The sequence below is a fragment of the Scyliorhinus canicula genome, chromosome 1, assembly GCF_902713615.1.
Source record: "Scyliorhinus canicula chromosome 1, sScyCan1.1, whole genome shotgun sequence".
In the NCBI taxonomy this organism is placed as follows: Eukaryota; Metazoa; Chordata; class Chondrichthyes; order Carcharhiniformes; family Scyliorhinidae; genus Scyliorhinus; species Scyliorhinus canicula.
In genome coordinates this window covers 278,871,625-278,899,128 of record NC_052146.1, presented here as the reverse complement: position 1 = coordinate 278,899,128, position 27,504 = coordinate 278,871,625, and the positions used below count along the sequence as shown (strand labels likewise).

Below are 27,504 nucleotides of genomic sequence, written 5' to 3'. Positions count from 1 at the left end.
GCCTCTGGACCACCTCAATGCACCAAATAGGGAGCCCGATCCCTGGAATGGGCAAGGTGCCACCTGGGTGTCTTGGCACTGCCAGCCTGGCAGTGCCACAACGGGTGTCACTGTTCCACCCTGTCCAGAGCCTGACCACCCAGGTACCCCCGATCGCCTGGGTGTACCCTCTCCCCCCAAGTGCTGGTACGACTGGTCCACGATTGTGGTCAGGGTCTCTGAGGCGAGGCCGTTCGATCCTGGACATTGGGTTGATCCGTCGTAGACACAAGTGAGACTAACTGCTCACTTAAATATAAAAATCTCGTTAGATCACACGATGCGTGGAGAGGCTGTTATGCCTCACGAGAGGCTTCTTGTGAGATTTACCAGCCTCTTTGCGTCCTGAGGAGGCCAATAAATCGTGCCTTTGTGCACCCCCGTCCTCACCCAACCCTCGACATCCCCCCCTTCCTCCAGAGCCTCGACCCCCGACCCTGCCGAGAACCCCTCACAACTTATATCATCCGGCTCTTGACTTGACTTCATCAGGGACAGGATGTAGTCCCAGCAGTGGCCATTGTTCCTAGCCTGTCAGATTGGCCAGCAGCTCTCAAAGGTGAGACTTCCTCCCCAGATGGGGATTTAGATCTCACCCCTAGCAAATTAATACTCCTCAGAGAGTTAAATGGTCGCGATGCAGCCCTCCAGGACAAGGCCGTGTTTCATGGTGACTTTTTTGACAGCGGGGAGGGAAAACCAATAATCTATTCCTACCCCTGCCCTTCACATCTCGCTAAATCCATGAAATGTGACGCCCTATATAGGGCGATCTATAGGCTACCCATTCAGGTCGCTATGACAAGTGCGCGCCCAAAATTGGATGCCCCAAAACTTCTCGGCCAATATAGTGCAGATAGTTAGCAAAGTCAAAGTTCGAGATAGCTCCTCACTTTGAACACTGTACTCAGTTCTAATCACCAAAAAGCCAGTCGCTAAATGGAAGAAAATTAACATAATCGCCAAAAGAACAAAGGGAAATGGTAGGACAATTCTTTTTGTGCATTGGATTTTAGGACATGGAATGCATCACCAGTAACCTGGGACAATGTGGAAGTAGAATCCATTAGAGCCTCAAAACGAAGTGGACGAAATATTTGTAACATTGAAAAAAATTAAAGGATATGGGTAAAATATCCAAGAATGGGACTAGTTTTCAGTGATGTGGCAGATGCATGATAGGTAGCAGGACCTCCTTGTGTACTGTGAAATTCTTTGTATTTCTACTGAAAGAACAGGATCATAATCGTCAACGAAATTAATTCCTTGTGATGACCTTATTACATTTTGCCTTCTAATTATTTGATCACATTATGCGTGGTTCCCTACCGGATTTTGGGAAAGTGAATCCCAAGTGCATGAGCCATTCTCTTCATTTAATTAACTCGAATGTTTCTCTGTTGTCTTCTTGACCCTTTTGTCCGCCTCTAGTGCGCTCGTTCATTTAGCTCCCCAAGAGGTTTCTCATTTCCAAAGCATTCCCTTTTCTGTTCTGGTAATCCTGCTGTACAGTAATGGAGGACATACAGTTCATGTGTAGAAGCTCACCTCCATCCCAATAACAACTTCATTATTTAAACTGAAACATTCCCCCAAGTAAGTAAGCAGACAAAAGCCTGACCAGTGCAGTTGGAATAATTGAAAAATACCCTGTGGAAAAAAGAAAAGAAAACAGAGGGCTATAATGAAAAGATTGACTTCACAAACAGCTTTTATTTCTGCTATTGTAAGTAAATCCTAATTATTTGTTAGCTTCAATAGTGAAGCAGCTATTTATAAATATCTGCAGAGCAGGCTATCGGGTTAATAATGAATCATTGCAATCCCCTATATGGAGAATGTATCCAATGCACAGGCATGAATAAATAATCCAGTCCTGATTATGCAGTCAGTTTTTTTTTTGCATTTAAGCAGCCTGACTCATCCAACAATCTGAACTAAGCTATGTAAAATACACGGCAAATTGGAAATTTAGTGCTGAAGATTGAATGATCAAATAATTTGAATTAAATGACTGAATTCACAGACGTAGACTATAAATACCTCTGCGCTGATGCTGGGTTTAGGCATGTCTAATCAAACCTGTCAAGCACTGTCATTCAAAATGCATTTATTCATTTGACTTGAAAATTTGTGACATTTTGGTATAAGGAGGCTTTTAAAAATAGACACAGCTTTCTTTTTCTGAAAGAGTTTATAACCTGATTCATTCTTGTGATCACAAATCGCAACATTTACTCACCATTGATAGCCTTGTTCTAACAGAAGTGAGTGGCGTATGGGATTGCAACCAATGATTCACGTATCGCTTGCAGATGCTGTAACTGCTTGCTTATTAGTTGGAAACAATTAGTGTTGACAGAATGATTTTCCTAATAGGGGCCTGGGCCATGGAGCTTTTGGTGAGGTGTATGAAGGTCAAGTGACTGGTATTCCTGGTGAACCCAGCCCTTTGCAAGTCGCAGTGAAGGTAGGAACCTTGTCATTTTCTTGGCGCCTTCAATTGCACGTTAACTTTAAAGTGTTGCTGGGCTGCATTCTTTTTGTAGTGCAGCTTTCCTATTGACAGGGGGCACCACTACCTTTGTGACAATCCTGTTTCTGGGGACCGGGATTTTAATCCCACCATGGCAGATGGTGGAATTTGAATTCAATCAAAAAAATCTGGAATTAAAAGTCCAATGATGGCCATTAATCAAATCTTGAAAGAACCCATCTGGTTCACTAATGTCCTTCAGGGAAGGAAATCTACCCAGTCTGGCCTGCATGTGGTGCCAGACCCATAGGAATGTGGCCGACTCTTAAATGGCCTAGCAAACCGCTAGAAAGGAATGAAACCAGACGAACCACATGGCATCAACATAGGCAATAGGCGTTGGAAAAGACAAAGGCAAACTCAGCCCTGTCGACCTTCCGAAGACTTCCTTTCCTTACTAACATCTCATGGCTTGTGCCAAAATTGGGTAAGCTGTCTCATAGACTTGTCAAGCCTCTGCCTGAGATAGTCATACTCACGGAATCATACCTTACAGAAAATGTCCCAGACACCACGATCACTATCATTGAATATGACCTGTCCCACCAGCAGGACAGGCCCAGCAATAGTATATAGGCAGGAAAGAGTTGAACTGGGAGTCCTCAATATTGTCTCTCGACCTCACGAAATCTCATGGCAACAGGTCAAATATGGGCAAGGAAATCTCCTGCTGATTACCATTATTGCAGTGTTAATGTAAGCCTACATGTGACAATAATAAAGATTATTATTAATTATTACTATTATACCACCCCCTCAGTGCACCTCCATGTTGAACACCACTTGGACAAGCACAGAAGGTGGCAAGGGCACATAATGTTCATCACCAGGAGTGGCTTGGTATCATCGATACTGATCAGGTTGGCCAAGTACTGACGGGCATAGCTGAGAGACTGGGCCCGCAGATGGTGAGGGAACCAACAAAAGGGAACAACATACTATACCTGGCTGCCACAGATGCATCTGTCCATGACGGTAACAGTCGGAGTGACCACTGCACAGTCCTTGTGGAGACTGTTGTGTTGTTCACCCTGGGGTAACACGGATTGCACACGATGCAATTAACTGATCAAGTATACACCAAACAAAGGCGTTGGTTCAATAAAAGATTTATTGAACTCTAGCAACAAAACACACAGCTGCCTGTGGATTGACTCTCTACTACCCTAAGTAAACTAAAGCTAACTATCTAGACTAGGCTAGCTCTGATCCACGTGTTGGAGGTGTTGAATGATTTGTACACCCTGACTATCACTGTAGCTATCACCAGTGGAAAGAGGCAGAATGCTGATGCATCGCGTGTTTTATAGGTGTAAGTCTCCCTCTGGTTTCCTGTCTTGTGATTGGTTGTGTTCTGTTCTGCACATTGATTGGCTCACCTGGGTGTCTATCACTGCCTGCTTTTACCTCATGATTTGCATGGGTGCATATTATGACATCCCCCCTTTTTAAAAAAAATTGTTGTCGGCTGCTTAGAACAGAAAGAACATATTTACAAGAGTAATTATATATGAAATTGGTGAGTGGATGGATATGTACATATAAGGTTTCTAGTGTCCAGAAACATAACATCATATATACAGGGAATTATTTATAAGTCCAATCGCGGGCCAGAGAATCGCAGCGGCGGGGCGCGATTCACGCTCCCGCCGATTCTCGGGTGGCGGAGAATTCCGGCCACGGCGGGGGCGGGATTTACACCGGCCCCGGGCGATTCCCCGACCCTGCGGGGGGTCGGAGAATTCCGCCCCATATTTGAGATATCTTCATCGATGTCGGGACAATAGACAACTTGCCGGGCCCTGCGCCTACACTTCTCAATGCCGAGGTGTCCCTCGTGTATCTGCGTGAACACCAAGCTCTGGAGGCTGCGTGGGATGACGATGCGATCCAATTTCAGAAGGATCCCCTCGACAACAGTTAGGTCATCCTTTACGTTATAGTATTGGGGGCATTGCCCTTTCTGCCAGCTATTCGTGAGATGATGTATGACCCGGTGCAACAGAACGTCCTTGGCGGTCTCCTCCCGAATGATGCCGAGTCGATCGTCGGATGACGGGAGGGTGCTGGCACACAGTTTCACCTGTGCCTCGATATCGTGCATGAAATCTACCTGCTCACATGGTGAGGTGATGGCACGCGACAGGGCATCCACGATGATTAGCTCCTTCAAAGGTGTGTAAAGCAGTTCAAAATCATACCTGCGGAGCCGAAGGAGAATGCGCTGGAGCCTGGGTGTCGTGTCATTTAAGTCCATGTGTATAATGTGCACTAGGGGTCTGTGGTCCATCTCTACGGTAAAGGTTGGGAGACCATACACATAATCGTGGCATTTCACGATGCCAGTGAGCAGGCCCAGGCATTCTTTCTCAATTTGAGCATAGCATTGCTCAGTGGGGGTCATGGCCCTGGACGCGTAGGCCACTGGAGCCCAGGACGAGGTGTCGTCCTTCTGCAGGAGCACCGCCCCAATGCCGTCCTAGCTGGCGTCTGTGGCGATCTTGGTCTCCCTTGCTGGGCCAAAGAAGGCTAGAACAGGAGCGATGGTTAGCTTCGCTTTCAACTCAAGCCACTCTTCTTGATTAGCGGGCAGCCACTGGAAAGTGGTGGACTTTTTCACAAGGTGTCTGAGGGCCGTGGTGTGTGACGCGAGTTTGGGAATGAACTTCCCCAGAAAGTTCACAATCCCAAAGATGCGGAGCACCGCCTTCTTGTCCTCTGGAGTCTTCATCGTGTTAATTGCCTGGACTTTGTCTGAGTCTGGCTGCACGCCCTGTTGTGAGATCTGATCACCCAGAAATTTAATTGACGACCTGCCAAAGCAGCATTTAGTTTTGTTGAGCTTCAGGCCGTTGGCATGTATGCACCTGAAGACCTGCTGCAGACTGGCAACATGTTCCTCCGGGGTTGTGGACCAGATAATGACATCGTCAACATAGGCCAGTACACCGTCAATGCCCTCGAGCATTTGCTCCATTATTCGATGAAAGATTTTGGAGGCCGACACAATGCCAAATGGCATTCGGTTGTAGCAATATCTCCCGAAGGGAGTGTTAAATGTGCATAGCTTCCGGCTGGACTTGTCCAGCTCTATCTGCCAGAAGCCCTTCGATGCGTCCAGCTTTGTAAAATATTTGGCATGCGCCATTTCACTCGTCAGCTCCTCTCGCTTCGGGATCGAATAGTGTTCCCTCATAATGTTGCGGTTCAGATCCTTGGGATCTATGCAAATGCGCTTCTTGACGCAGACCATCAAGCTGACCCAGTCAGTTGGTTCCGTCACCTTGGATATTATCCCTTGATCCTGGAGATCCTGCAGTTGCGCCTTCAGACGATCTTTGAGGGCGCCAGCACCCCGGCGTGGCGCATGGATGACAGGCGTGCCCCGAGCAGAATTTTATAGCGGTAGGGCAGCATGCCCTCCCTGTGAACACATCTGGGTACTGCAGTAGGAGCTCCTCAATGTTGGCTTGCAGAGTGTTGTCAGCTGAGGACATGGCATGTACACGCTGAACTAGCTGGAGGAATGTGGTGAATGTATTACTGCTACCATTCACCATTGTAATTGCATTACATTGTATTGTTTTATGTTGATGCACTTGTTGGCTCTGCCTGTGGCTCCGCCCCCTCAGGGGAGGTATATAGAGCTGCAGCTTGTAGGCAGCACTCAGTACAGAGCAGTCACAGGCAGGCACAGTTCTAGCTGATTAAAACCACTGTTCACTTCAACTCTTTGTCTCGTGTGAATTGATGGTTGCATCGAGGAGCTTTCATGCTCGGGTACCCAGCAGAGAAGCCTTGCCGGGCTGGACGATCTCAAATCTCAAAGTGGCATTGACGGCCCTGTTGGATACTTGCAGGTGACAGGACCCTAGCGCCGTGATGGCATTCCCATTGTGGTCGAGCAACTGGCAAGCCGGTGGAAGAATGGTAGGCTGCCTCCGGATGCGAACCAGATCTGCTTTGGATATTAGGTTGGCCGAAGCACCGGTGTCGAGCTTGAACCGGATGCTACAATTGTTGACCTGTACTGTGGCACGCTACTCGTCCGCACAATCTACTTTAAGGATGGGCGTGTATGTTGGTGAAAGTGAGGAGGCGTGGTTATGCATGGTGATGATGCCGTCTCGATATGTGGACTCCGGGCAGTCGTCCTCTGGATCGGTGATGGGATCCTGTTCCAAGTCCAGCAGCCCTTGCTGCACACTTCAAACTCGTTTTCGTTGGACCTGTTACCGCTGACCCCCTGTCGGAGGTGCAGATCTGCACAGAGACACAGACAATGGGATTCTCCGCTTGCAGGGCGGACGCGGCTGGAGAATCCCGCGCTGAGCATCCATGAGGTGCTGTGAATCATCAGCAGCAGCAGAATTGTACTCAAATCACAATCTGTAACCTGATGGCCCTGCATAACCCCCACTCGACCATTATCATCAAGCCAGGAGATCAATTCTGGATTAGTGAAGAGTGCAGGAGGGCAAGCCAGGAGGAGCACCAGGCAGGCAGACCTAAAAATAATGTGTCAACCTGGTGAAGCTACAGGACTATCTGTGTGCCAAACAGCATAAGCAGCAAGTGACAGAGTTAAGAGATTCCACAATGAACGCATTAGATCTCAGCTCTGCAATCCTCCAAATTTTATCGTGAATGGTGGTGGACATTTAAATAACTAATTTGAGGATGAAGCTCCACAGATATCCCCATCCTCAGTAATGGAGGAGCCCACACGTCAGTGAAAAATTTGCAACTATCTTCAGCCACAAATGCCGAGTGGATGATCCATCTCGCTCTCCTCCAGAGGACCCCAGCATCACAGATGTCAGTCTTCAGTCAATTCAATTCACTCAACGTGATATCAAGAAACAGCTGAAGGCACTGAATATGAAAATGAAAATCGCTTATTGTCACGAGTAGGCTTCAATGAAGTTACTGTGAAAAGCCCCTAGTCGCCACATTCCGGCGCCTGTCCGGGGAGGCTGGTACGGGAATCGAACCGTGCTGCTGGCCTGCTTTGGTCTGCTTTCAAAGCCAGCGATTTAGCCTGGTGAGCTGAACGGCAAAGACTATGCACTCAGGAGCCTTGACACCATTCAAGACAAAGCAGTCCGCTTGATTGGCACCCCTTCCACAAACTCTCATTCCCTCCACCATCGCACAATGGCAGCCGTGTGTACCATCTACAAGATGCACTGCAGAAACTCACCAAGGCTCCTTGGGCAGCACCTTCCTAACCCAGAACCATTACCATCCAGAAGGACAAGAGCAGCAGACACTGGAGAACACCATCACCTGGAGGTTCCCCTCCAAGCCTCTCGCCATCCTGACTTAGGAATATATCGCCGTTCCTTCACTGTTGTTGGGTCAAAATCCTGGATCATCTACCATACCACTGTTGATGTACCCTCTCGTCAGGGGCTGCAGCGGTTCAGAAAGGTAGCTCACCACCACCTTCTCGAGGGCAATTAGGGATGTGTAATAAAAACTGGCCCAGCCAGCGACACCCACATCCCTTGAATGAATAAAAAAAAGAGACAAATGCTGAGGAAAGTATTTTTGAAAGCTGATTATGAAAAGGTGAACGCTACAATTGCTCTAACATTGCCTGTGATGGCTTATGTTCAGTTTGTTCTGTTACATAATGGCATCAGCATGTGTTGATAACTTGTTTTCTGTCATGTACTCAATGTTTGTAGACTTCCTCAGAGCAATGTTTAATGGTTGTACATGGTTTTTGTTCTATCTTCAGAATGGGTTTGCATGATTTATTGTGCCATTCTTCCTGAGCTTGAATCCGACAGATCAATAAGAAGACCATCATCCTTGTGCAGTGGGGAAGGATCATAGAATCCCTACAGTGCCGGAAGAGGACATTCAGGCCAACGAGTCTGCACCGACCCTCTGAAAGAGCATCTTACCTAGGCCTGCTCCCCTGCGAACCAGTAACTCCACCTAACCTTTGGAGACTAAGGGGCAATTTCGCATGACCAATCCACCTAACCTGCACATCTTTGGTCTGTGGGTGGAAACCAGGGCCACACAGACGGTCACCCGAGGTTGGAATCGAACCCAGGTCCCTGGCACTATGAGGCAGCAGTTCTAACTACTGTGCCACCATGCCACCTCAAGAGAGGATGATGATGAGGTTGATACAGGGGCACGTTGTTCCAGAGAGAGTCAAGGAAGCTGTAGCCTGTATCCAATCAGACTGCTTAGCCTAACAATGCTTCACCCTGAGTGCATAAAATAGTAAAAATCTTTAATTACTCATCACTGATGTCCCTCACTCTGTTCAACACTAAAATTCACTAGATATATATAATTAATTTCAAATATTCACCAGTTATGAAAGACCAGTTAGGTACTGCAGCAATGGTGTTTACACAGTCTACAAATTACCAGCAAAGACCATGCTCTCAACACGAGAAGAAATCGGCTTTTATAAATAAAGTTGTTTAATCATTTGAAGAAAAACGCTTATTTAAGGAAAAATTAGGTGCCACAACATGTCAGGGGCTCTGTGGATGGATGAATTAAACTGAGAGGCTTTCCTCGCCTGTAATTACCATGTGATCTTGTGACAATGAGCGAGTTAATGAGTTTGCTAAAAGCATGTACAGAGTGGCATTATTTTAGATTCCCTTTGCTGTTCTAATTACACTGATGTTCTATCATTGTTAACATAATGCGGCATTACTTCCTGGTTCTGTTAAGCAGGATGACTTCTAGCTGACTGGATATGGGAGTAGAAATTGTTGCAATAAAAAAAAAAGAGACTGACAAAATAAATCTGGAGGCAGAGAAATGGAGTCGTGGGCAAGTGTTGAACCAGTGCAGTGCACAAAAGCCCAGTTATAGTCATAGACGTCTACAGCATGGAAAAGGCCCTTTGGCCCATCACCTCTGTGCTGGTCACAAACAAGCACCTAAGTATTCGAGTCCCATTTTCCAGCACTTGACCTTGTATGCCTTAGATCACAAGTGCACATCTGAATACTTCTGAAACGTTATGAGGGTCTCTGCCTCCACCACCCTTTCAGATGGTGAGTCCCACCACTATCTGGGTGAAAAGGCTTTTCTTCACATCCCGTCTCAACCTCCTTCCCCTGAACTTAAATCTACATTCCTCCTGATTATTGATCCCTCCAACGGGAAAGATTTATTCCTGTCTACTCTATCTATGCCACTCAAAATTTTATTCATCTCACTCAAACCACCCTCCCTCCCCCCATCAGTCTCCTCTGTTCCAAGGAAAACAACCCAGCCTATCCATTCTCTCTTCATAACTAAATCTCTCCAGCCCAGGCACTCTTTCCAGTGCTATCACACCCCTCCTATAATGAGGATCCCAGAGCTGCACAGAATACGCTAGCTGTGGCCTAACCAACATTTTATACAGTTCCAGCATAGCCCCCTTGCTCGTAAACTTAAATCTTGCATGATGATGGCCTCATCTATGGAAGGCTAGGCAGCCTGTGGAACATGTGGCTATTCTGCGATGGGATAAGAACGACACCAGTGCTCGCTGTGAAGTAAGAAGACATGGTGCAGTCTTCTCAAACACTGCGCCAACATTTCACTGCCAATGGCGGCCTTCAAGGGGCAGAAGCAGCACTGTAAACCTCAGTGAGCTCACAGAGGTTTGCCTGGAGAATTGCAAGGTCCCTCAAGGAGGACAATCATCCCCGTGTCTGCGTGGGTTTCGCCCCCACAACCCAAAAAAATGTGCAGAGTAGGTGGATTGGCCACGCTAAATTGCCCCTTAATTGGACAAAATAATTGGGTAATCTAAATTTATTTAAAAAAAAGAAGGACAATCATCAATCACTAGTTCTCACTTAACCATCTGAGGACTGATCTGAATGTGGGTTGCAGCATCTCTCCACAGACCATCCCCCATGCAAGAATAATGTTCTGGCCTTCTGCTGATACTGAGTCCTCATATGAGATCATTCTTTAGGACGCAGTGATGAGTCACTCAGTTATGGATGCGACTCAGGTCACCTTTGTGTGCTCAGAGAGAGCTTCAGCAGCACCATTATCTGGTTATTGACAAGCACTCATGACTTTGCTGGCGTCGGAACTTCCCAAGTGCCCGTTCAGCATTGCCTCGGCATCTGGGTGTGAGATGGCCTAGCCAATCGCGACACAGTATTTACGCATTACTAAGTGACTTCATTGAAAATAAAGCACACACAGCAGATGTAGAGCTTTGCTCTGATCCAATTTCAGGCCTTCACATTTCATTCCAGCAGTTTAAGATATGCACAAGGAATCCTGGGACACTGAAGGCACTGTCACAATCAGATAACCATGTTGATTGCCCTTCTGAGAGCTAGCTCAAGGATTCTGTCGAACCATGTGAGTCAGACCTTCAGGTATCCTCCCATTTGAGGCTAGATCCACACCTCTAATCTGACATAGCAGACCTCCCTAAGGGAGGTGAGATAGAGTCAACAGATGGTAGGCATGGAGGTGGACGAGTGCTGAGGTTGGCTGGTTAGAAGGCCTATCATAGTTCTCTGGGATGGTTAATTTAGAAGCTGTTTAGCCCTCTAGTTAAAATTTCACCCTCTGCCCTGGTGGGATTTGAACCTGGGTCCACAGAGCTTCACCCGGGGTCTCTGGAATACTAGTCCAGTAACAATACCACTATGTCACCACCTTCCCTTGTTCATAATTCGGGGAAATGTGCAGCCTGGTACTTGGGTCCCTTAGGTTCCACACAAGCATTATCATAGAATTTACAGTGCAGAAGGAGGCCATTCGGCCCATCGAGTCTGCACCAGCTCCTGGAAAGAGCACCCTACCCAAGGTCAACACCTACCCTATCCCTATAACCCAGTAACCCCACCCAACACTAAGGACCATTTTGGACACTAAGGGCAATTTATCATGCCCAATCCACCTAACCTGCACATCTTTGGACTGTGGGAGGAAACCAGAGCACCCGGCGGAAACCCACGCACACACGGGGAGGATGTGCAGACTCCGCACAGACAGTGACCCAAGCCGGAATCGAACCTGGGACCCTGGAGCTGTGAAGCAATTGTGCTATCCACAATGCTACCGTACTGCCCCATTAGATACAGTTTTGAAAAGGGAAAAGATTTCTAACCTTTCGGTAAAACATTTTTTCCAATATAAATGTCAATAAAAGTGAATAACAGAGGTCTATGCTTACAATGCTCTGTTAACCTGTCAAATAGGAAGAGTAAAAACTTTAAACCCTCTGAGCTCCATTGATTGTGAAGCCCTCTTGAGATGAACAAAGCGAGTGTTCAGTCCAATCCCGATCGAACTGAAAGGGAAGTTAAACTGGGCTTTGTTTCTCTGCATAATGGTGTTTAAAAGCAGCTGTGGCTTTTCTAGGCTGGTCCTAAAGACGTGACAGAAAATCAATTCTGCCACAAGAATGATGCAGATCCAGTTACATGGATCGGAGTCTGTTTTTTCAGCCTCCCATTGCCAACTCCACTTCCAATTCCACAGCCTTCAGAATGGAAAAACCCACCCTAATTTTTTTGTTGAGCAAAATTTGGGAGGGCAAAAATTGGTGGGCACCTTGATATCTGTTACTTTTCTTTTGCAGTCTGAAGGTTCTCTCGAGGCAAATTCAATTAAATGTTCTGATGGTTGATTCTAAACGAAACAGACCTGGACAGAAACAGGAAATTATTCTGCACTTTTGCTTGTGGTTGTCAATTTTCCCTGTTCCACAGGCATCCAGTGCCAGCAGTACAGCAATATAGGTGGCTTCAGCATACCTGAGTAAAGTGGGACAAAATATGAGCGAGGGTTCCAACTCTTAGTTTGAATTGACGTCAAGTGAGGTCATTAATGTGCTCACCATAGTACGATAAACCCCAAAAACCAGCAAGATTCTGAGCACGCCAGGGGTAGGCAAGGATGAAATTTGAGCATAACCCCATTATTTTTAGTCTCCACCACCATTTTCATCCTTGACCTCTCTGGTAGAAGTGGGTGAAGGTGCTTATGACACCTGTCCCATTCTGTAAAAGTCATGGAACTAATGTAACCTGTCCATGTTCACACCCGTCCCACATAGTATTTGAAACATGCTTGCCAAGGGCTCATTCCAGTGGAGGTTATATTAAGAATAATTCAAAATCCATTTTGCCCAGAGTCGATAGACCTGGCTGTTCAGCACAGCAACATGTCAATACAGTTCTCAACACCACCAATCCCCCCCACCCAACCACAGTGGTGTCTCCAACCATGCCCTCCCAGATCTTCCTGAGCCAAAAAGGTACCTCAGCAGTATTGATAATGATGTGCATGCAGCTGAATTATGCAAAAGCACTCATACTCATGAATTCAGTAGGGCCAGGGTGTAACTGGTCAGCAGGCAATGACTTTCCAAAGTGTCGCCACCACATTCGCAGAATGGCCACTTGCACAATGTACCAGAGGTCCACCGACACCATTAGAACCACCATTTAGTAAAGGATTTTAGTAGTTGGTAATGGCCAGGAAACTTGCTTGCTTTCAACAAATTCTGGTCTTGTCAGCAATGCCCACATCTCATGAAACAATGAAGAAAGAAAATATAGAATTATGACAATTTTTCCCTGTACTTATTTCTCTGCACATGCACTCAGAGACTTCAGGCTCACATATCCAAGAGGGGCATGGAGAAAATTGGGATAAGAAAAGATTCAGTCATTGTCAGTATCCGTGAATAGTGCAGATATTAAGAAATGCGCTCATTGATTTTACGGGAAATAACTAATTTTTCCAGAGCGCATGAAGACAGGTACAGTTTAAAATAAACTGCTGATTAAAACACAAAAAGCTTCTGATGATCAGTGCGTTTGTTTGCATTGCTGATGCAGAGTGAAACACAACTGCGTTTATTTTATCAGCTCGTTTGTTTTATTTGATGGTTATAAAAGTTGCTCCCACTCGATTTTGAGTGGAGGTTTAATGGTGGATTTTACTGAGGCATTTGTAAACAGCGTTGACTCTGGGCAGCTCAATTTTGATAATGGCCACACTGATATTGCCTTTCAAAATCACATTGTGGTCATTATCCAAAATTAATTTGCTTTGGTCGACGGCGAATTGTTTTTAGGGACCCGCTTCCACATTCCCGGCAATAAAGACTTTAGAAAATGACTAATATTGGATAAAATGTGGCAAACAGCAGTGGTTGTAAGCTATAACAGCGTGGGTTTCTTCTTCATAATGTAATGTTGCAATCTGTTCTGTAATAATGTTCCAGGTGCTGACGGCACACTTCACGATGCAAATTGTAAGTACGTGTTTCACACGCCAGCCTCCAAGCTCTTCCAAACTCAAACAGAAATTTTCCCTGAGAGATCATAAGCTTCTGCCTCAGGGTCACAATTTCCCACATAGATGCAGCTTGCCATTAATTCATGGCCTGCTTTCGCTTTTTGTCCCTTAACAGCAAGGGAATTACGACGGGAGTGTCTTTACCTTCCAAACTTGTTTCCCCTGTTCTCTTATTTACTTACCCTAGTGCCTTTGATAGTTTTTAAGTTGTGGCTCAGAAGGTTGGGGGTTCAAGTCCCTTTTTCAGAAACTTGAACACGTAATCTAGGCTGAGACGTCAGTGCGTTACTGAGTGAGCGTCGCACTGTCAGAAGTATGATCTCTCTGACAAAATGTTAACCCCAACCCCCTCGAGTGAAAGTGAAAGATTTTCTTAGTGCTGTTTGAAGAAGAGCAGGCACTCCTCCTCGGCAGCTGGATCAATAGCTATTCCTCAATCAACATCACAAAAGCAGAGAAACAAGAGACCAGGTCGTTTATCGACTTCCATACTCCTTGTTAGTGGGGATGAACTTGCAGAAATCACTCCACGCTCAGAGTCTTGTTCCAGCCTTCAAAAGTACTTTATTTTACACTGGGGCCTGGTCTATCCCAGTGCTTCTCCAAAGATCAGCACAAAGGTTTCAGCATTTATACACTTCGTAGAAGTGTATAATTAATACAGTTCAACTTGACTGGACAATGTCACATCAAAGATAATCGTTATTTCATTTTTTTCAAGGGTCAGAGACATACGATAGCCGAGTAAGCGCTCCCCATTCATGAGAGATAAGGAGTGTCCACTCACAGGCAGGTCACATGGGTTTCATTCATAGAAACCAGCGGAGTACCTTTAACAAGTGAGCCCTTCACGGTCTTCGATCTTTGTGTTTTAAATCGCTGTTCCCTTGCTCTTTGTTCTAACTAATGCTATCCCTGATTGCTGACTGGTTTCAGCTATTATCAGGATCTTAGGTTGAGTTTTTTTATTTTTGTTCATGGGACATGGGCATTGCAGGCTGTGCCTGCATTTATTGCCCATCCCTAATTGCCCTTGAGGGGACATTTAAGAGTCAACCACATTGCTGTGGGTCTGGAGTCACATGTAGGCCAGACCAGGTAAGGATGGCAGATTTCCTTCTCTAAAGGACAGGAGTGAACCAGATGGCTTTTTCCGGCAATTGACAGTGGCTTCATGGTCATCATTAGACACTGAAAATGTCTCCAACTCTGAGTTGGAGTCAGAGCCATTGGAGGATTCTGACCTCTGAACAGAATAGTTACCCAGGAAATGTTAGACTAAAAGGCCCCGCCTTCTCAACCGTGCTCCATGTCGGAGATGTGGTGAGCCTCAGGTTAAACCAATACCAGTCAGCTCTCCCCAAAGGAGAAAACAATCTATGCTCATCAGGGACCATGGCAACTTTAGTTAGACTGAAAGAAACAGGGCTAACCCCTGGATAAATATACAGCTGATACTCCCCATTGAACCCCAAAACCCTGCAACACCCCCAAACCCTCCTACTTCCATCCCCGACCTCCCAACTTACCCCTGACACAACCTGACATGACTTTACCACCCTCTCACTCTACCACCCTGCCAGCCTACCCAGTTGGCAACCTACCCACTCAGCTGGCACCCCACCCACCATTCCAGCTGGCACTCTGCCCACCCTGCCATCCAGGTGGCAGCCGACCCACTTGCCTCACTGACACTCGTTCACCAACACAGTGAAAGGCTATTTAAATGTCCCAACGTTTTACAGTCTGTTAGTGAATGAAGACTTACCAAAATACGGTGACTGGTGTTGGGAAAAGGGGACGTGACTTGGTTTCCCCCGGCGATCCTGCCCTATTAGGAAGGACTCTGCATTTTTGATGAGGCCCAGATGAGAAGTCCAGCACTGTGTAAAAAGAAATAGGAGCAGAGATGACATCCGATGGTGATTGCCCCACCATGGAAGGTTCAGTCCAATATAAACCAAGTAAAATCCGCTATTCCACTGTCAAGTATTTCAGTCATAACAAGTTGGTATTAACAAGGGTTTAAAAGATGTTGTTAAGTGTCAATGTTCCTGAGGCAGTAATTCTAACAGCTTTTAACACTGGCGGTTGTCAAGGGTGAAGGACATGCGGAAATGGCAGCTAATTCTGCTTCACAACAGCTCGCACAGGAGTACATTTCCCATTAGTCACTCATTTTCCAATACAGCCCAACAAGCTTTAAAAAATATGCAGAAAATGCTGCACAATACCCAGCAGGTCGACGGTGGGTCTGATGAAGGATCATCAACCTGAAACGTCAACTGTGTTGATCACCAAAGATGCTGAATGACCTGTTGAGTATTTTCAGCATTTTCTGTTTTCGTTTCAGATTTCCAGTATTTTGCTTTTGAATAAGTGACCTCACAAGACGGAAATCCCGTGGGAGAAGTGTATGCGAAATACGTTTGGTAAATGTCATTTCCTCTGATTTTCTATTCCCTTCAGACATTACCAGAGGTGTGCTCTGAACAGGACGAGCTGGATTTCCTGATGGAGGCCCTGATAATTAGGTAAGATTGTTTTAACAAACGGTCAAAGGAAGCAATGAGCCTTCTTACCAAACACCATGAGAAGCCACAACTTCACTTCATCTTTCCCTATTTAAAAAAAAATGTTTTCTCACCCCACCTCATTCCTGGAATGAGGAACTCATCTATGGAGACAGGTTGGGCCTATGCACATTGGAGTTTAGCAGAATGCGAGGTGACCTTATTGAAACATACAAGATCCTGAAGAGATTTGATATGGTGGACACTGGGTGGCTGTTTCCTCTTGTGGGGAAGACTAGAACGAGGAGATGGATTTTAAGAATGGGGTCTCTATTTTAAGATGAAGTGCAGGAGAAATGTTTTCTGTCAGAGGTTGTCAGTCTGTGGAATTCCCACCCCCAAAAGTCAGTGGAGGCTGGGTCATTGAATTTATTCAAGGCTGGGTGAGATAGATTTTTGATAGACAAGGGAGCCAGGAGTATGGGAGACAGACAGGAAAGTGGAGTTGAGACCACATCCAGAACAGCCATGATCTTATTGAATGGCGAGCAGGCTCGAAGGGCTGAATGGCCTCGTCCTGCTCCGGAGTCCGATCTTTTTACTTTCCAACCCTGCCCCAGAGCAATGGCTATTACCATTCAAGTATTTGTTTTCAGTTAGTGGGCAGGATGATGCGTGGAATCGATGACTCCAGCAGATTGATGCTTCTAAGTTAACCCACCTGACACAGCCTGCAAGGAAATTCCTCCTTGCAGATAGCTGGGCCAAGGTGGATAGTCTCTCACCTGAAACTCTGGACATCTGCTTGATGCTCTAACAGATCGAGAACTATGGCCACCTGCCCATCAAAAACAACATCACTGAGAAAAGATCTGCATTCTTTGAAAGGACGAGCTCCTGCGATTTTTTTTAGATATTCAAGGAAGAGGTTTGAATACATTAGCTGACCTGGAGACCTCGCTGTTGAAGGGGTGGACACGGATGTCTCTAATGCTGCCACTCATTCCAGGCAATAATGCAAAGGGTCAAATCCTTCTTGGACATTGAAACCGAGAATGGCATCAGACTCCATCATTATCCTTGAAATTTGTCCCACACCTCCATATGAAAATGATACATGACAGTAACTGGGGCTCAGAGTGATAAATTAGTCCTGTGGCCTGCTAGCTGGTGCGTTATGGTGTCCGTAGATGTGTTTCTTTCCATGGCAGTTTACAGCTGATTGAACCGAGGCAGTATATTGAAATGTTGTGAGGAAAACCCCCACCCCCAGATAATTGAAGATAGGAACTGATACAATGGCCAGAATGTTACATCCCCCCCCCCCCCCCATCACAACACCCCCCCCCACACTTGAAAGTGGGCTGGCAGATGGTGGGAAGGGGGAGTAAATTGGGACACACTTCCCGCCACGCCGGTTGGGGGCCGTTGACAGCGGCTCCCTCCAGCAATTCTCCGGGCCCCGATGGGCCAAGTGGCCGTCAAGTTTTGCCCAGTCCCACCGGCGTGAATTACTTACCTCACACACGGCGGGACCTGACAGGTAAGTGTGCAGGGTTGGTGCTGGGGGGGGAGGGGGGTGCGAGGGGATCCAACCCCGGGGGGGGCTCCCACAGTGGCCCGGCCTGCGATCTGGCCCTACCGATCCTGCGGGTGGGCCGGTTCCATGGGGCCTTTCTTTCCTCCGCGCCGGGCCCCTGTAGGACTCCTGCATATTGCCCGGGGGCTGGCGCGGAGAAGGGAACCCCGCGCATGCACAGAAATACGCCGGCCATTCCACGCATGCGCGAACGCACGCTGGCCGGAGCTGGCGGAACCTCTCCAGCGTCAGCCTAGCCCCCGAGAAAGGTGAGAATTCCTCACTTTCGGGGGCTGTTAACGCCGGAGTGGTTGGAACCGGTTTTCCCGCCGGCATGGGGACATAGCCCCATTATTGCAGAATCGCGCCCATGATGAGGGTACCTTCCCATCTCCGATCCACCACCACTGGAATTTTACCAGCAGTGCAATAGATGTTGGACTGCCCATCCGCCCTCGTGCCAATTAAGGCCTTTAATTAAGTGTCCAATTAATTCCCACTTTAAGGGCTCCTCCCATAGTTAGCAGAAGGTTGTGGGGTCCACACCACATGTCAAAGCTGCCAGGTGAATCCTGCTGACATTGTTGCCATCTGTGATGTTGGGAGGGGGTGTCCCTTTGTTCTGGCACCCTCTGCCCAACAATAGTCAATCCATCTGTGATCACCACCCCCAAATGTTCTCCCCGCCCAAAACTTCCTAATCCCCGCCTTTCCCACATCACCCCAGATTTCCGTTGTTCCCATCCTCTGCCATGGCAGGGGGTTTCCATCGACAGGATCAGATGTTTTAGTTTTAGGATTAGATATAACTTTTAGGTTGGGAATCAAATTGTTGAGTGTAAGTTAAATGAAATGAAAAATGAAAATGAAGTGAAAATCGCTTATTGTCACGAGTAGGCTTCAAATGAAGTTACTGTGAAAAGCCCCTCGTCACCACATTCGCCTGTTTGTGGAGGCTGGTACGGGAATTGAACCGTGCTGCTGGCCTGCTTTCAAAGCCAGCGATGTAGCCCTGTGCTAGACAGCCCCGAAAACAGCTGGATGAGAAACTGATAAACAACCCTGAAGTAAGTGCATTCAAATAGATCCGGGGTCATTAAAATTCAACGTATTTATTTAATAAGGTCAGGATTAGAAGGGAGAGATTTTAAACAGTGGATGACCCACCTTTAAGTTTATTATAGAGCCAGGAGGTCTACGCTTACCTCAATAAAAAACTTCAATTATTTATGTAGTTCCCAGATGAAATGAAGCTAAAAGCAGCTTGGAAAAAGTGCCGTTAACTCCATTAGAGATATAAATTATTCATGTAGGTCTCAGAATCAAAGACTTGGTCTTGAAGCTGAGTTAATTAATGAACATATTTGTTTGGAACATCCAAGATCTGTCACATTGCCATGAAGATGGGTTGTAGGGAACTGCACTTTTGTGTGGCATTTGTGTGTGTGTTTGCTCGCAGAAACAAGCAGCTCAGCTTGGGAAAAGGCAAAGAGGGAGAATCTGCCAAGAGCTGTAAAGCAGCTCTAGACCATATGCAAAAGGGCTATCAGAAATCAGAGGTACTTTTAAGGTGGGGGTCATTGATCAAGAGTGCAGTATCCACAATCATCAGGTGCTTAACCATGATGGTGTGTCGCTTAGTTGGCGTTTAATGGAAGGACCCAAAGAAAACTCATGCCCCAGGGGATAGCAGGAACACTGAAGAGAATTAAAATGAATGCCTGAAATCTGTGGCACTATTGTTTGGTCCCAGGAATTGAAGAAAACTTTAAGCGGTTGATAAGTAGCCAAAGACTTTCTGGGTGAGAAGTCAAAGTGAAAAGAGGAAGGTTCAGTTGAAGATTTCTGTTTTAAAGTATAAGTGATTGTGTTAATTCTTTTTATTATTGTAAAGTATAATTGATAACCTAAGATAGTGTTTCGTTAGTCGTGTTTGCTTTGTTTGACTCTCATAATAGTAAATACAATTTTTTGAACTGTAGAATCTTGTGGCTTCATTCTTTCAGTAAATAGCAGGGATTTTGAATTTCTCTTTAAAGGTTAAAGGTCCCTACGGGAATTATGACAGTGCCTCAGGCTGCATGGTGGCACAGTGATTCACCTGCTGCCTCACAGCGCTGAGGACCTGGTTCTGAGTCACTGTCCGTGTGGGGTTTGCACATTCTCCCGTGTCTGCGTCGGTCTCACCCCCACAACCCAAAGATGTGCAGGGCAGGTAGATTGGCCACACTAAATTGCCCCTTAATTGGAAAAGTAAATAAATAACAGTGGCTGCAACAACATTATGAGACTGTTATGAGACCAGTAACTTTTTTTGAAAAGAGTGAAAAGCTAAAATCCCAGTTTTTTACTGAAAGAATTAAGCCACAAAAGTTCAAGGGTTTGAAACAGAAGAATGTTTACTGTGTAAGTGTCAAACAAAGCAAAAACTAAGTACTATCTTGAGTATCACATATACTCGAAAACACAAAACTCGCGTGGGTTAAACATGAATTAACTGATAAATTATGTTCTATTAAAAAATATAAATTACACATTAAATGGCAGATACAATTAGGACAGATCTTAAAAAATGGCTTAACAATCCACTCAGCGTCTTTGGTACCAATCACAGACACAGTGGGGTGGATTCTCCCTTTCTGAGACACCGGCACAGAATTTGTGGAGTTCCACAACAGCAAAACTGGCGCCATACCTGGACGAGCTACAGTTAAAGAGCTAGCACCGGACCATGTGGAACACAATCAATTCCAATGGGAAATGGTGTCAGATTCACCCGTTTCGCGATTAACACTCAGGAGACTAACAAGCTGCAGCCGCATATAGTACGATCCCCACTCGCACCACCCCAGCCAACAAGATGGCAGCAGGACGTACGGCTCCACGCTTCACAGGTGCCGAGCTGGAGACCCTCCTGGACGCAGTGGAGGAGAGACGGATGACTCTGTAGCCAGGCCTGTGAAGGAGGCTGCCAGCCTCCGCCATTCGCCGTGCCTGGCCGCTGGTGGCAGAGGCGGTCAGCGCCATGGGTAATACTATCCCGAGCGGCTAGCAGTGCCAGAATAAACTGCATGACCTCCTCAGGGCAGCCAGGGTGATTAGGAACAAGCAAAGGGGTGGACGGTCGGAGGACAGGCAGGAACTAGCTGCCGTCCAGACGGGTTTCGGTCTTCTGGAATGCACAGTCCCATCGATTGTAGAGATGCAGTTGCAGAGCCACGGACTTCATGAGGGGTTGGTGGTGATCATCCAGCACCTGCAGGCACAGGGGGAGCAGCCCAACTGCGTGCAAGAGCAGGAGGTGGGGCCGACCATGCATGCCACCCAGGCCAACACCAAACGGATGGCGTCTGCGGTGGAGGCATTGGGGGCGATAGCGTTGGCTATGGATCAGCATGCCCAAGGCCTGGGGCATTCTATGTGGGCGCTGGCCAAGACCCAGGTCAGGGTTGCCTTCTCATCTGGAAATTGCAGCGCCGCTCCTGAACATGGCGCAATCACAGCAGGCCATGGCTGGGAACATCGGTGGCATTGCCCAGGTGCTGGCTGACATGGCGCAGACACAGAGGGAGGTGGCCCAGTCCCAGAGGGAGGTGGTGCCGTCACTGGTTGATGTGACATAAACCCAGAAGTTGCTGGCAGAGTCAATGGATGATGTGGCACAGTCTCAGATGGAGGTGTCCACTCCCTGTGCTCCATGGCCGAGAGCATGCAGACCCTGACCAAGACGAGAGCATGCCTCTGGGGCAATTGCCCTCAGGAATTATACCTTTGGCCCAGCGCAAGATGCACCACACCAAGGTCACGCTGGTAGGGACCACAAGTGATCCGCACCCACGTGATTCCCGGCCCTGGAGACCGGGAAATCACGGAGGACCGGAGCATAGGGTGCCGGGCCCGCTGAGTGGATACAAATGGGTCATCAAGACCCAATGTTATCTTCATTAAGACCCATCCGTATTCATTTATATCTTCCCGCTGGCATGCGGTCATGGACCTTGATTCAGGTGGCAACGGGGTGTCAGAGCATAGTGTTCGTATTGGCGCCCACTGACGCCCGGCACCAATCCCAATTTTGCGATTCTCTGCCGCATCGTGGACCCCGATACCGGCGCCAGGGCCGATGGAGAATCCACCCCAACATCTTTCAAAACTTTTGTCTTCCTCATGAAGAATTTTAGTTCATCGTCTTCTGATCCCCAGACGACAGCAGCTCAAAACCAACTCATGTTCCATGGGAGTGGTCTTCACCAAAAATGGCGCAGGTCAGCAGGACATCCTCAACTCTGCTTATGACAGTCTGGATGGCGTAGTTCCACCAATATCACCTTCAAGCAGAAACAGCCGCAGTTTCTGTATATTTGTTTATTCTCAGCTTCTGGATCTAGCCTCTGTCTTCCTCAGCAGGCTCAATCACCTTAGTTTTCCCCAAATTGCTCCTGGGCATTGGTTCTCGTGGATAATCCTTGCATATTGTCACGTCATGCAATGATTGATGGTTTTATTAGAAATAATTAATGTGTCCTTCTCTCCTACTATTCCAGTAAATTCTACCACCAGAACATTGTGCGATGTATAGGAGTCAGCCTGCAGGCTCTTCCTCGCTTCATTCTACTGGAGCTGATGGCAGGTGGAGACATGAAATCCTTTCTTCGAGAGTATCGACCGAAACCGGTAAGAAGTGATCATTCTTCAAGAGCAATGTATGCACGCTATCTCATACTCCTCACTAATTTGTTTACTCGGATTCACTTGGAGTGAGCATTTCCTGTAACATTCGACAAATTGACCTATTTTAATTTTCTAAATCCTGTTGTTAATTGGGCTAGCCACAGGCCTCGTGTGATAATGCTAGATAAGGCTAGGGTTGTCGCTGGTTCCTGCTCCCCATGCTCAGGATAGGCTGCCAACACTCACATTTGTAGTTCACATCTGAATGACCATTTGGGAGGTGTCCATTCGTAGATGCACAAAGGATCCCTTTCCAGGCTCGCTGATTCATTGTCGGATGACAGAGATCAAATGTCGGTATTTAACCTGTGCTTTATTTAGACTGTGGCAAAATGCCAATTGCTACTACTTGCTGGATTCTGTAGTCCTGATTGAGGATAAACCCGAGGTGCTTTGAAATGAAACCCCGTCGATTTATATCTTTCATGGACGAGTTAATGCACTAATGCGGGCACTGACATGTGAAATTTAACTAATATTTGTTGCAATGTATTCGTTGTCAGTTTTCGTAACACTGATTAAAACGAGATGGCAGAGTGGGAGAACGGAAAATGTACCATGTTATATTAATATCCTGGAATGTTGACATTTAAAATACTAAACAGCACAATAATGAAATATTTAATTTATGATGAGGCTTGTATCATTATTGCCTGCCTAAAGCAACAAAACTCACGCAATTGCAAAGTTTAGTTTGAAGCAATTCAGTCTGTCACTGACTGGGGAAGGTATTTGGCAAAGCTATCAAAGTGGCTGTTTGTATAATTAGGACTTGCCTTCTTTCACTGAACTCATTTGGTGACTGGTGATAATCAGAGCTGACGAATGAACCAGCGATGATAGCTGTTCTTTTTAATCGAGACTCCTACTCCTTCCCACGCATCTCTTGCCCTCCCCATTGAACTCGCCAAGCTGCATTTTATGGGGCTGGGTGGGGGTAGGTCAGAAAAGCCTTCCCCGCAGTGGTAATACATTGTCAGCGGCCCAAAGAAGTCGGTGATCGGACATCCACCCCCTCAGCCCTGGCCAGGAGAGATGCTGGCCAGTCTGAGTGGCCGACAGCTCTTGCAGTTCCAGCAGTGCCAGAGCTCAGTGTGGGTGCAGTTGGCCAGCAAGCAGCACCACAGTCATGGTGTCCGGACACAGATAGGTCCGACATCTTCTGGGCAGAGAGGAATTGGGAATTTTTAGGAGGGGAATGGCAGGTTTTCAGGGCCAGGCCTTGAGGCACAAGGAGAGACTGATCTTAGGTAGGGTGCACAGTCAATCCCAGTTGATATTATAACTGGACGGGAAGATCCCAGAATGAAACCCTGGCTTAAAAGAGCATAATTTTTACATTTTTTATAAAATGTGGGGCAGCACGGTGGCACAGTGGTTAGCACTGCTGCCTCACAGCACCAGGGACCCAGATTAAATTCCTGCCTTGGGTGACTGTCTGTGTGGAGTTTGTACGTTTTCCCCGTGTCTGCGTGGGTTTCCTCCAGTTTCCTCCAACAGTCCAAATATGTTTGGGTTAGGTCGATAGGCCATGTTAAATTGTCTCTTCGAGTCCAGGGATGTGCTCATGGGGTTACCGGGAAAGAATGGGGTGGACAGTGGCGTAGACATGGCGCATGCTCTTTCGAAAGGTCTGTGTAGACTCGACGGGCTGAATGGCATCCTTCTACACTGTAGGGATTCTATGAATAGAGTCACAGGACCACTAATTAGTGCTGGATTCTTCACAGCCAAAATCACGTTTGGCACGGGGGCAGAGAATCGAAGTTCCCGACCAAATCGTGCCCAGCGCCGCTCCCCCGATTCTCCGGGTCTCGGAGGATTGCTCGTCCACTATCTACGCCGCGTGGCTAGGCGGCCATTGCCAAAGGCTCTCCCGGCAATACTCCGCTCCTGACCAGCCGAGTTCCTGACGGCGTGGAACAAATGTGGTGTGGCTGGTGGGGACTCTTGCACGGCGGCTGCGGACCTAGTCCACGGCCGCCTTGGTGGGGGGGCGGGTGGATCGAGCACTGGGGGGGGGGGGGGGCATATGGGCAGCCAGGTCAGCGATCAGGCCGGTCTGATGCAGCGGCGCGCAGCCGATCAGCGGGGGCCTACATTGTCCCTGGTGGTCCGCAGTCCGATTCTGCCATGCGCTCGGCGCGACCGCTGGAGGTCACCGTAATGCGCATGCGTGGACACGGAACCGGAAGTGCGGGGCCCGTATCCGCAGACAAAGCTGCATGAAGCACTCTGGGTCCCTGCTAGCCCCCTGCAGGTAAGATAATCGCTCTTTATTTTTTGCAGGGAACTGGGGAGTCAAACGCCAGCGTTTTTACGCGGGGTGGGACATAGCCCCATTTTTGGAGAATCCAGCCCCTTAAGTCTGCTTTCCCACTTAACACCTGGTTACTGAATTGTCTCTTTACTCCACAATACTTTGTTTACTCTTCCTTGAATTCTGCTGAACAATACCTTTATCTCTCTTCTCTTAACGTCAGCTGTCTTAAGACATCCTTTCTGTCCCAATTCCCTAGTTAACTGGACAGTTATCTTTGCAGCCACCTTGCCCTGTCTAACGTCTCCTGGCAGAGTTGGAAAACGTTCACTCCCTGCTATCCTGTCTCCAACTGCCATCAAATTAAGCTTAAAAGTTTTTTCCCCTTAAAAGGGCTAAACAAGTTAAAAGTTGCTAAACAACTTAAAAGGTGCTGAACAATGCCCGCATTCTTCTCTGGCCTATTTACTCTTTATACCGTAGTCCTCTCTAAGCACAATAGAAACACAGTTGGAACTGAACCAACCCCCACACATACAAAGACCTTTGTCAAGTATGAATCTAACTTCCAGGCACAGAAACATTAAATTTACCCATTTAAAACTATACCTTATTTCTCATGTTTAATCATATAAATATAAATCCCTTAAAACTATTTTTGTTTTCCTAACAACAGATTTGTCACCAAAGAATGCATCCCCACTTCCTATTTTGTCACCAACTTGAGTGCAAAAATGGCCTCCTCATACATACCTGCCTTTCAATGCCCAGCATATTATAGCAACGGAGGCCAACCAAAATCAATAGAAAGGAAATTCAGGTAGGTATCTGTCAGGAAGTAATTCACTACCAGCTGTTTTGTATTCCTGCCAAAGAGTATTTCACCCTGGTAATTGGTATATTGGTTAGAGAATGCATCCTGTTCCATGTGGGAACTCCAAATGTGGCATGGTAGCACCGTGGTTAGCACTGTCGCTTCACAGGTTCAATTCCCGGCTTGGGTCACTGCCTGTGCGGAGTCTGCATGTTCTCCCTGTGGCTGCGTGGGTTTCCTCCGGGTGCTCCGGTTTCCTCCCACAAGCCCCGAAAGACGTGCTGTTAAGGTAATTTCGACTTTCTGAATCGTCCCTCTGTGTACCCGAACAGGTGGCAGAGTGTGGCGACTCGGGGGCTTTTCACAGTAATTTAATTGCAGTGCAGTGTTAATGTAGACCTTCTTGTGACAATAAAGATTATTATTTTTTAAAAGGAGACATCTTGTGTCCTAGATAACCATGTGTGGCACCAGTTGCTTAAACACAAATTTCAGAACTTGAAAAGTGACTGGAGTCACTGTAGTGCATCCGGGAACTAAAGGACCATAGAACCAATACAATGCAGCTGGAGGCTATTCGTCCCATCGAGTATGCACCAGCCCTCTGAATGGGCACCCTACCCTACCTAGGCCCACTCCCCCGCTCTATCCCCGTAACCCCAGCTTACCTGCACATCTTTGGACAGTGGGAGGGAGGACCCTCACTTATATATGTTCCATTGAAAGTTATTCCATTGAGTGAATTCAAATTTCACCCTGTGCCGTGGTGGGACTGGAACCTGGGTCCTCAGAGCATCACTCTGAGGTACTCTGGAATACTAGTTCCTGAATTACTGGAATAAGATGCAGGAGGTGAGAGAATAGATGTGAAAATAACTGGTTTCTTTTTTTAATTTGTTTTTAATAAGGCTTTTTCCAAACAGAATTTTTACATAACCAATAACAGAAAAGTAAACGGAAAATATTTAACAAAATTAGGTGGCTGTTATCATTACTCAAAAAGAGAATATACATTAAATGAACAGTTCCCCACCTAAGCCACCCCCCCCCCCCCCCCACCCGATTGCTGTTGCTGCTGACATTTTAACGCTTTCCTAGGAAGTCAAGGAACGGTTCCACCGCCGGGAGAACCCCAGCAAGGACCCTCTCAAGGCAAACTTTATTCGCTCCAGGCTGAGAAACCCGACTATGTCACCAACCCAGGTCTCCACACTCAGGGGTTTCGAGTCTCTCCACATTAACGAGATCCGTCTCCAGGCTACCAGGGAGGCAAAGGCAAAAACCTCAGCCTCTTTCGCTTCATGCACTCCCGGATCCTCTGACACCCCAAAGATCGCTATCTCTAGACTCGGCTTCACCCGTGTGTCCAAGATCCTGGACATAGCCCTCGCAAAGCCCTGCCAGAATTCTTTAAGGGCCAGTCATGCCCAGAACATATGGACATGGTTTGCTGGGCTTCCTGAACATCTCGCACAGCTGACCTCCACCCCAAAGAACTTGCTCATTCTCACCGTCGCCATGTGAGCCCTCATGTGTACCATCTTAAACTGTATTAAGCTGAGCCTGGCACATGATGAGGAGGAATTTACCCTGCCCAGGGCATCAGCCCTCTGGCCCTCATCCCAGCTCCTCACCCAGCTCCTCCTCCCACTTGCCCTTCAGTTCCTCCACTGGGGCTTCCTCCGCCTCCTGCAGTTCTTGGTAGATGCCCGACAC

At 47.1% G+C, this 27,504-nt stretch overlaps 1 protein-coding gene across 2 annotated transcripts in view; it reads left to right on the top strand.

Moving 5' to 3' along the window:
* LOC119974762 (ALK tyrosine kinase receptor-like) overlaps positions 1-27,504 on the top strand; it is a 1,320,646-nt gene that overhangs the window by 1,226,742 nt on the left and 66,400 nt on the right. For both annotated transcript variants that reach the window (XM_038813974.1, XM_038813983.1), the window contains 3 exons: positions 2,419-2,509; positions 16,361-16,425; positions 22,528-22,657. In XM_038813974.1, coding sequence (XP_038669902.1) covers positions 2,419-2,509; positions 16,361-16,425; positions 22,528-22,657 — 286 coding nt within the window. The remainder of the gene's footprint in view (positions 1-2,418; positions 2,510-16,360; positions 16,426-22,527; positions 22,658-27,504) is intronic.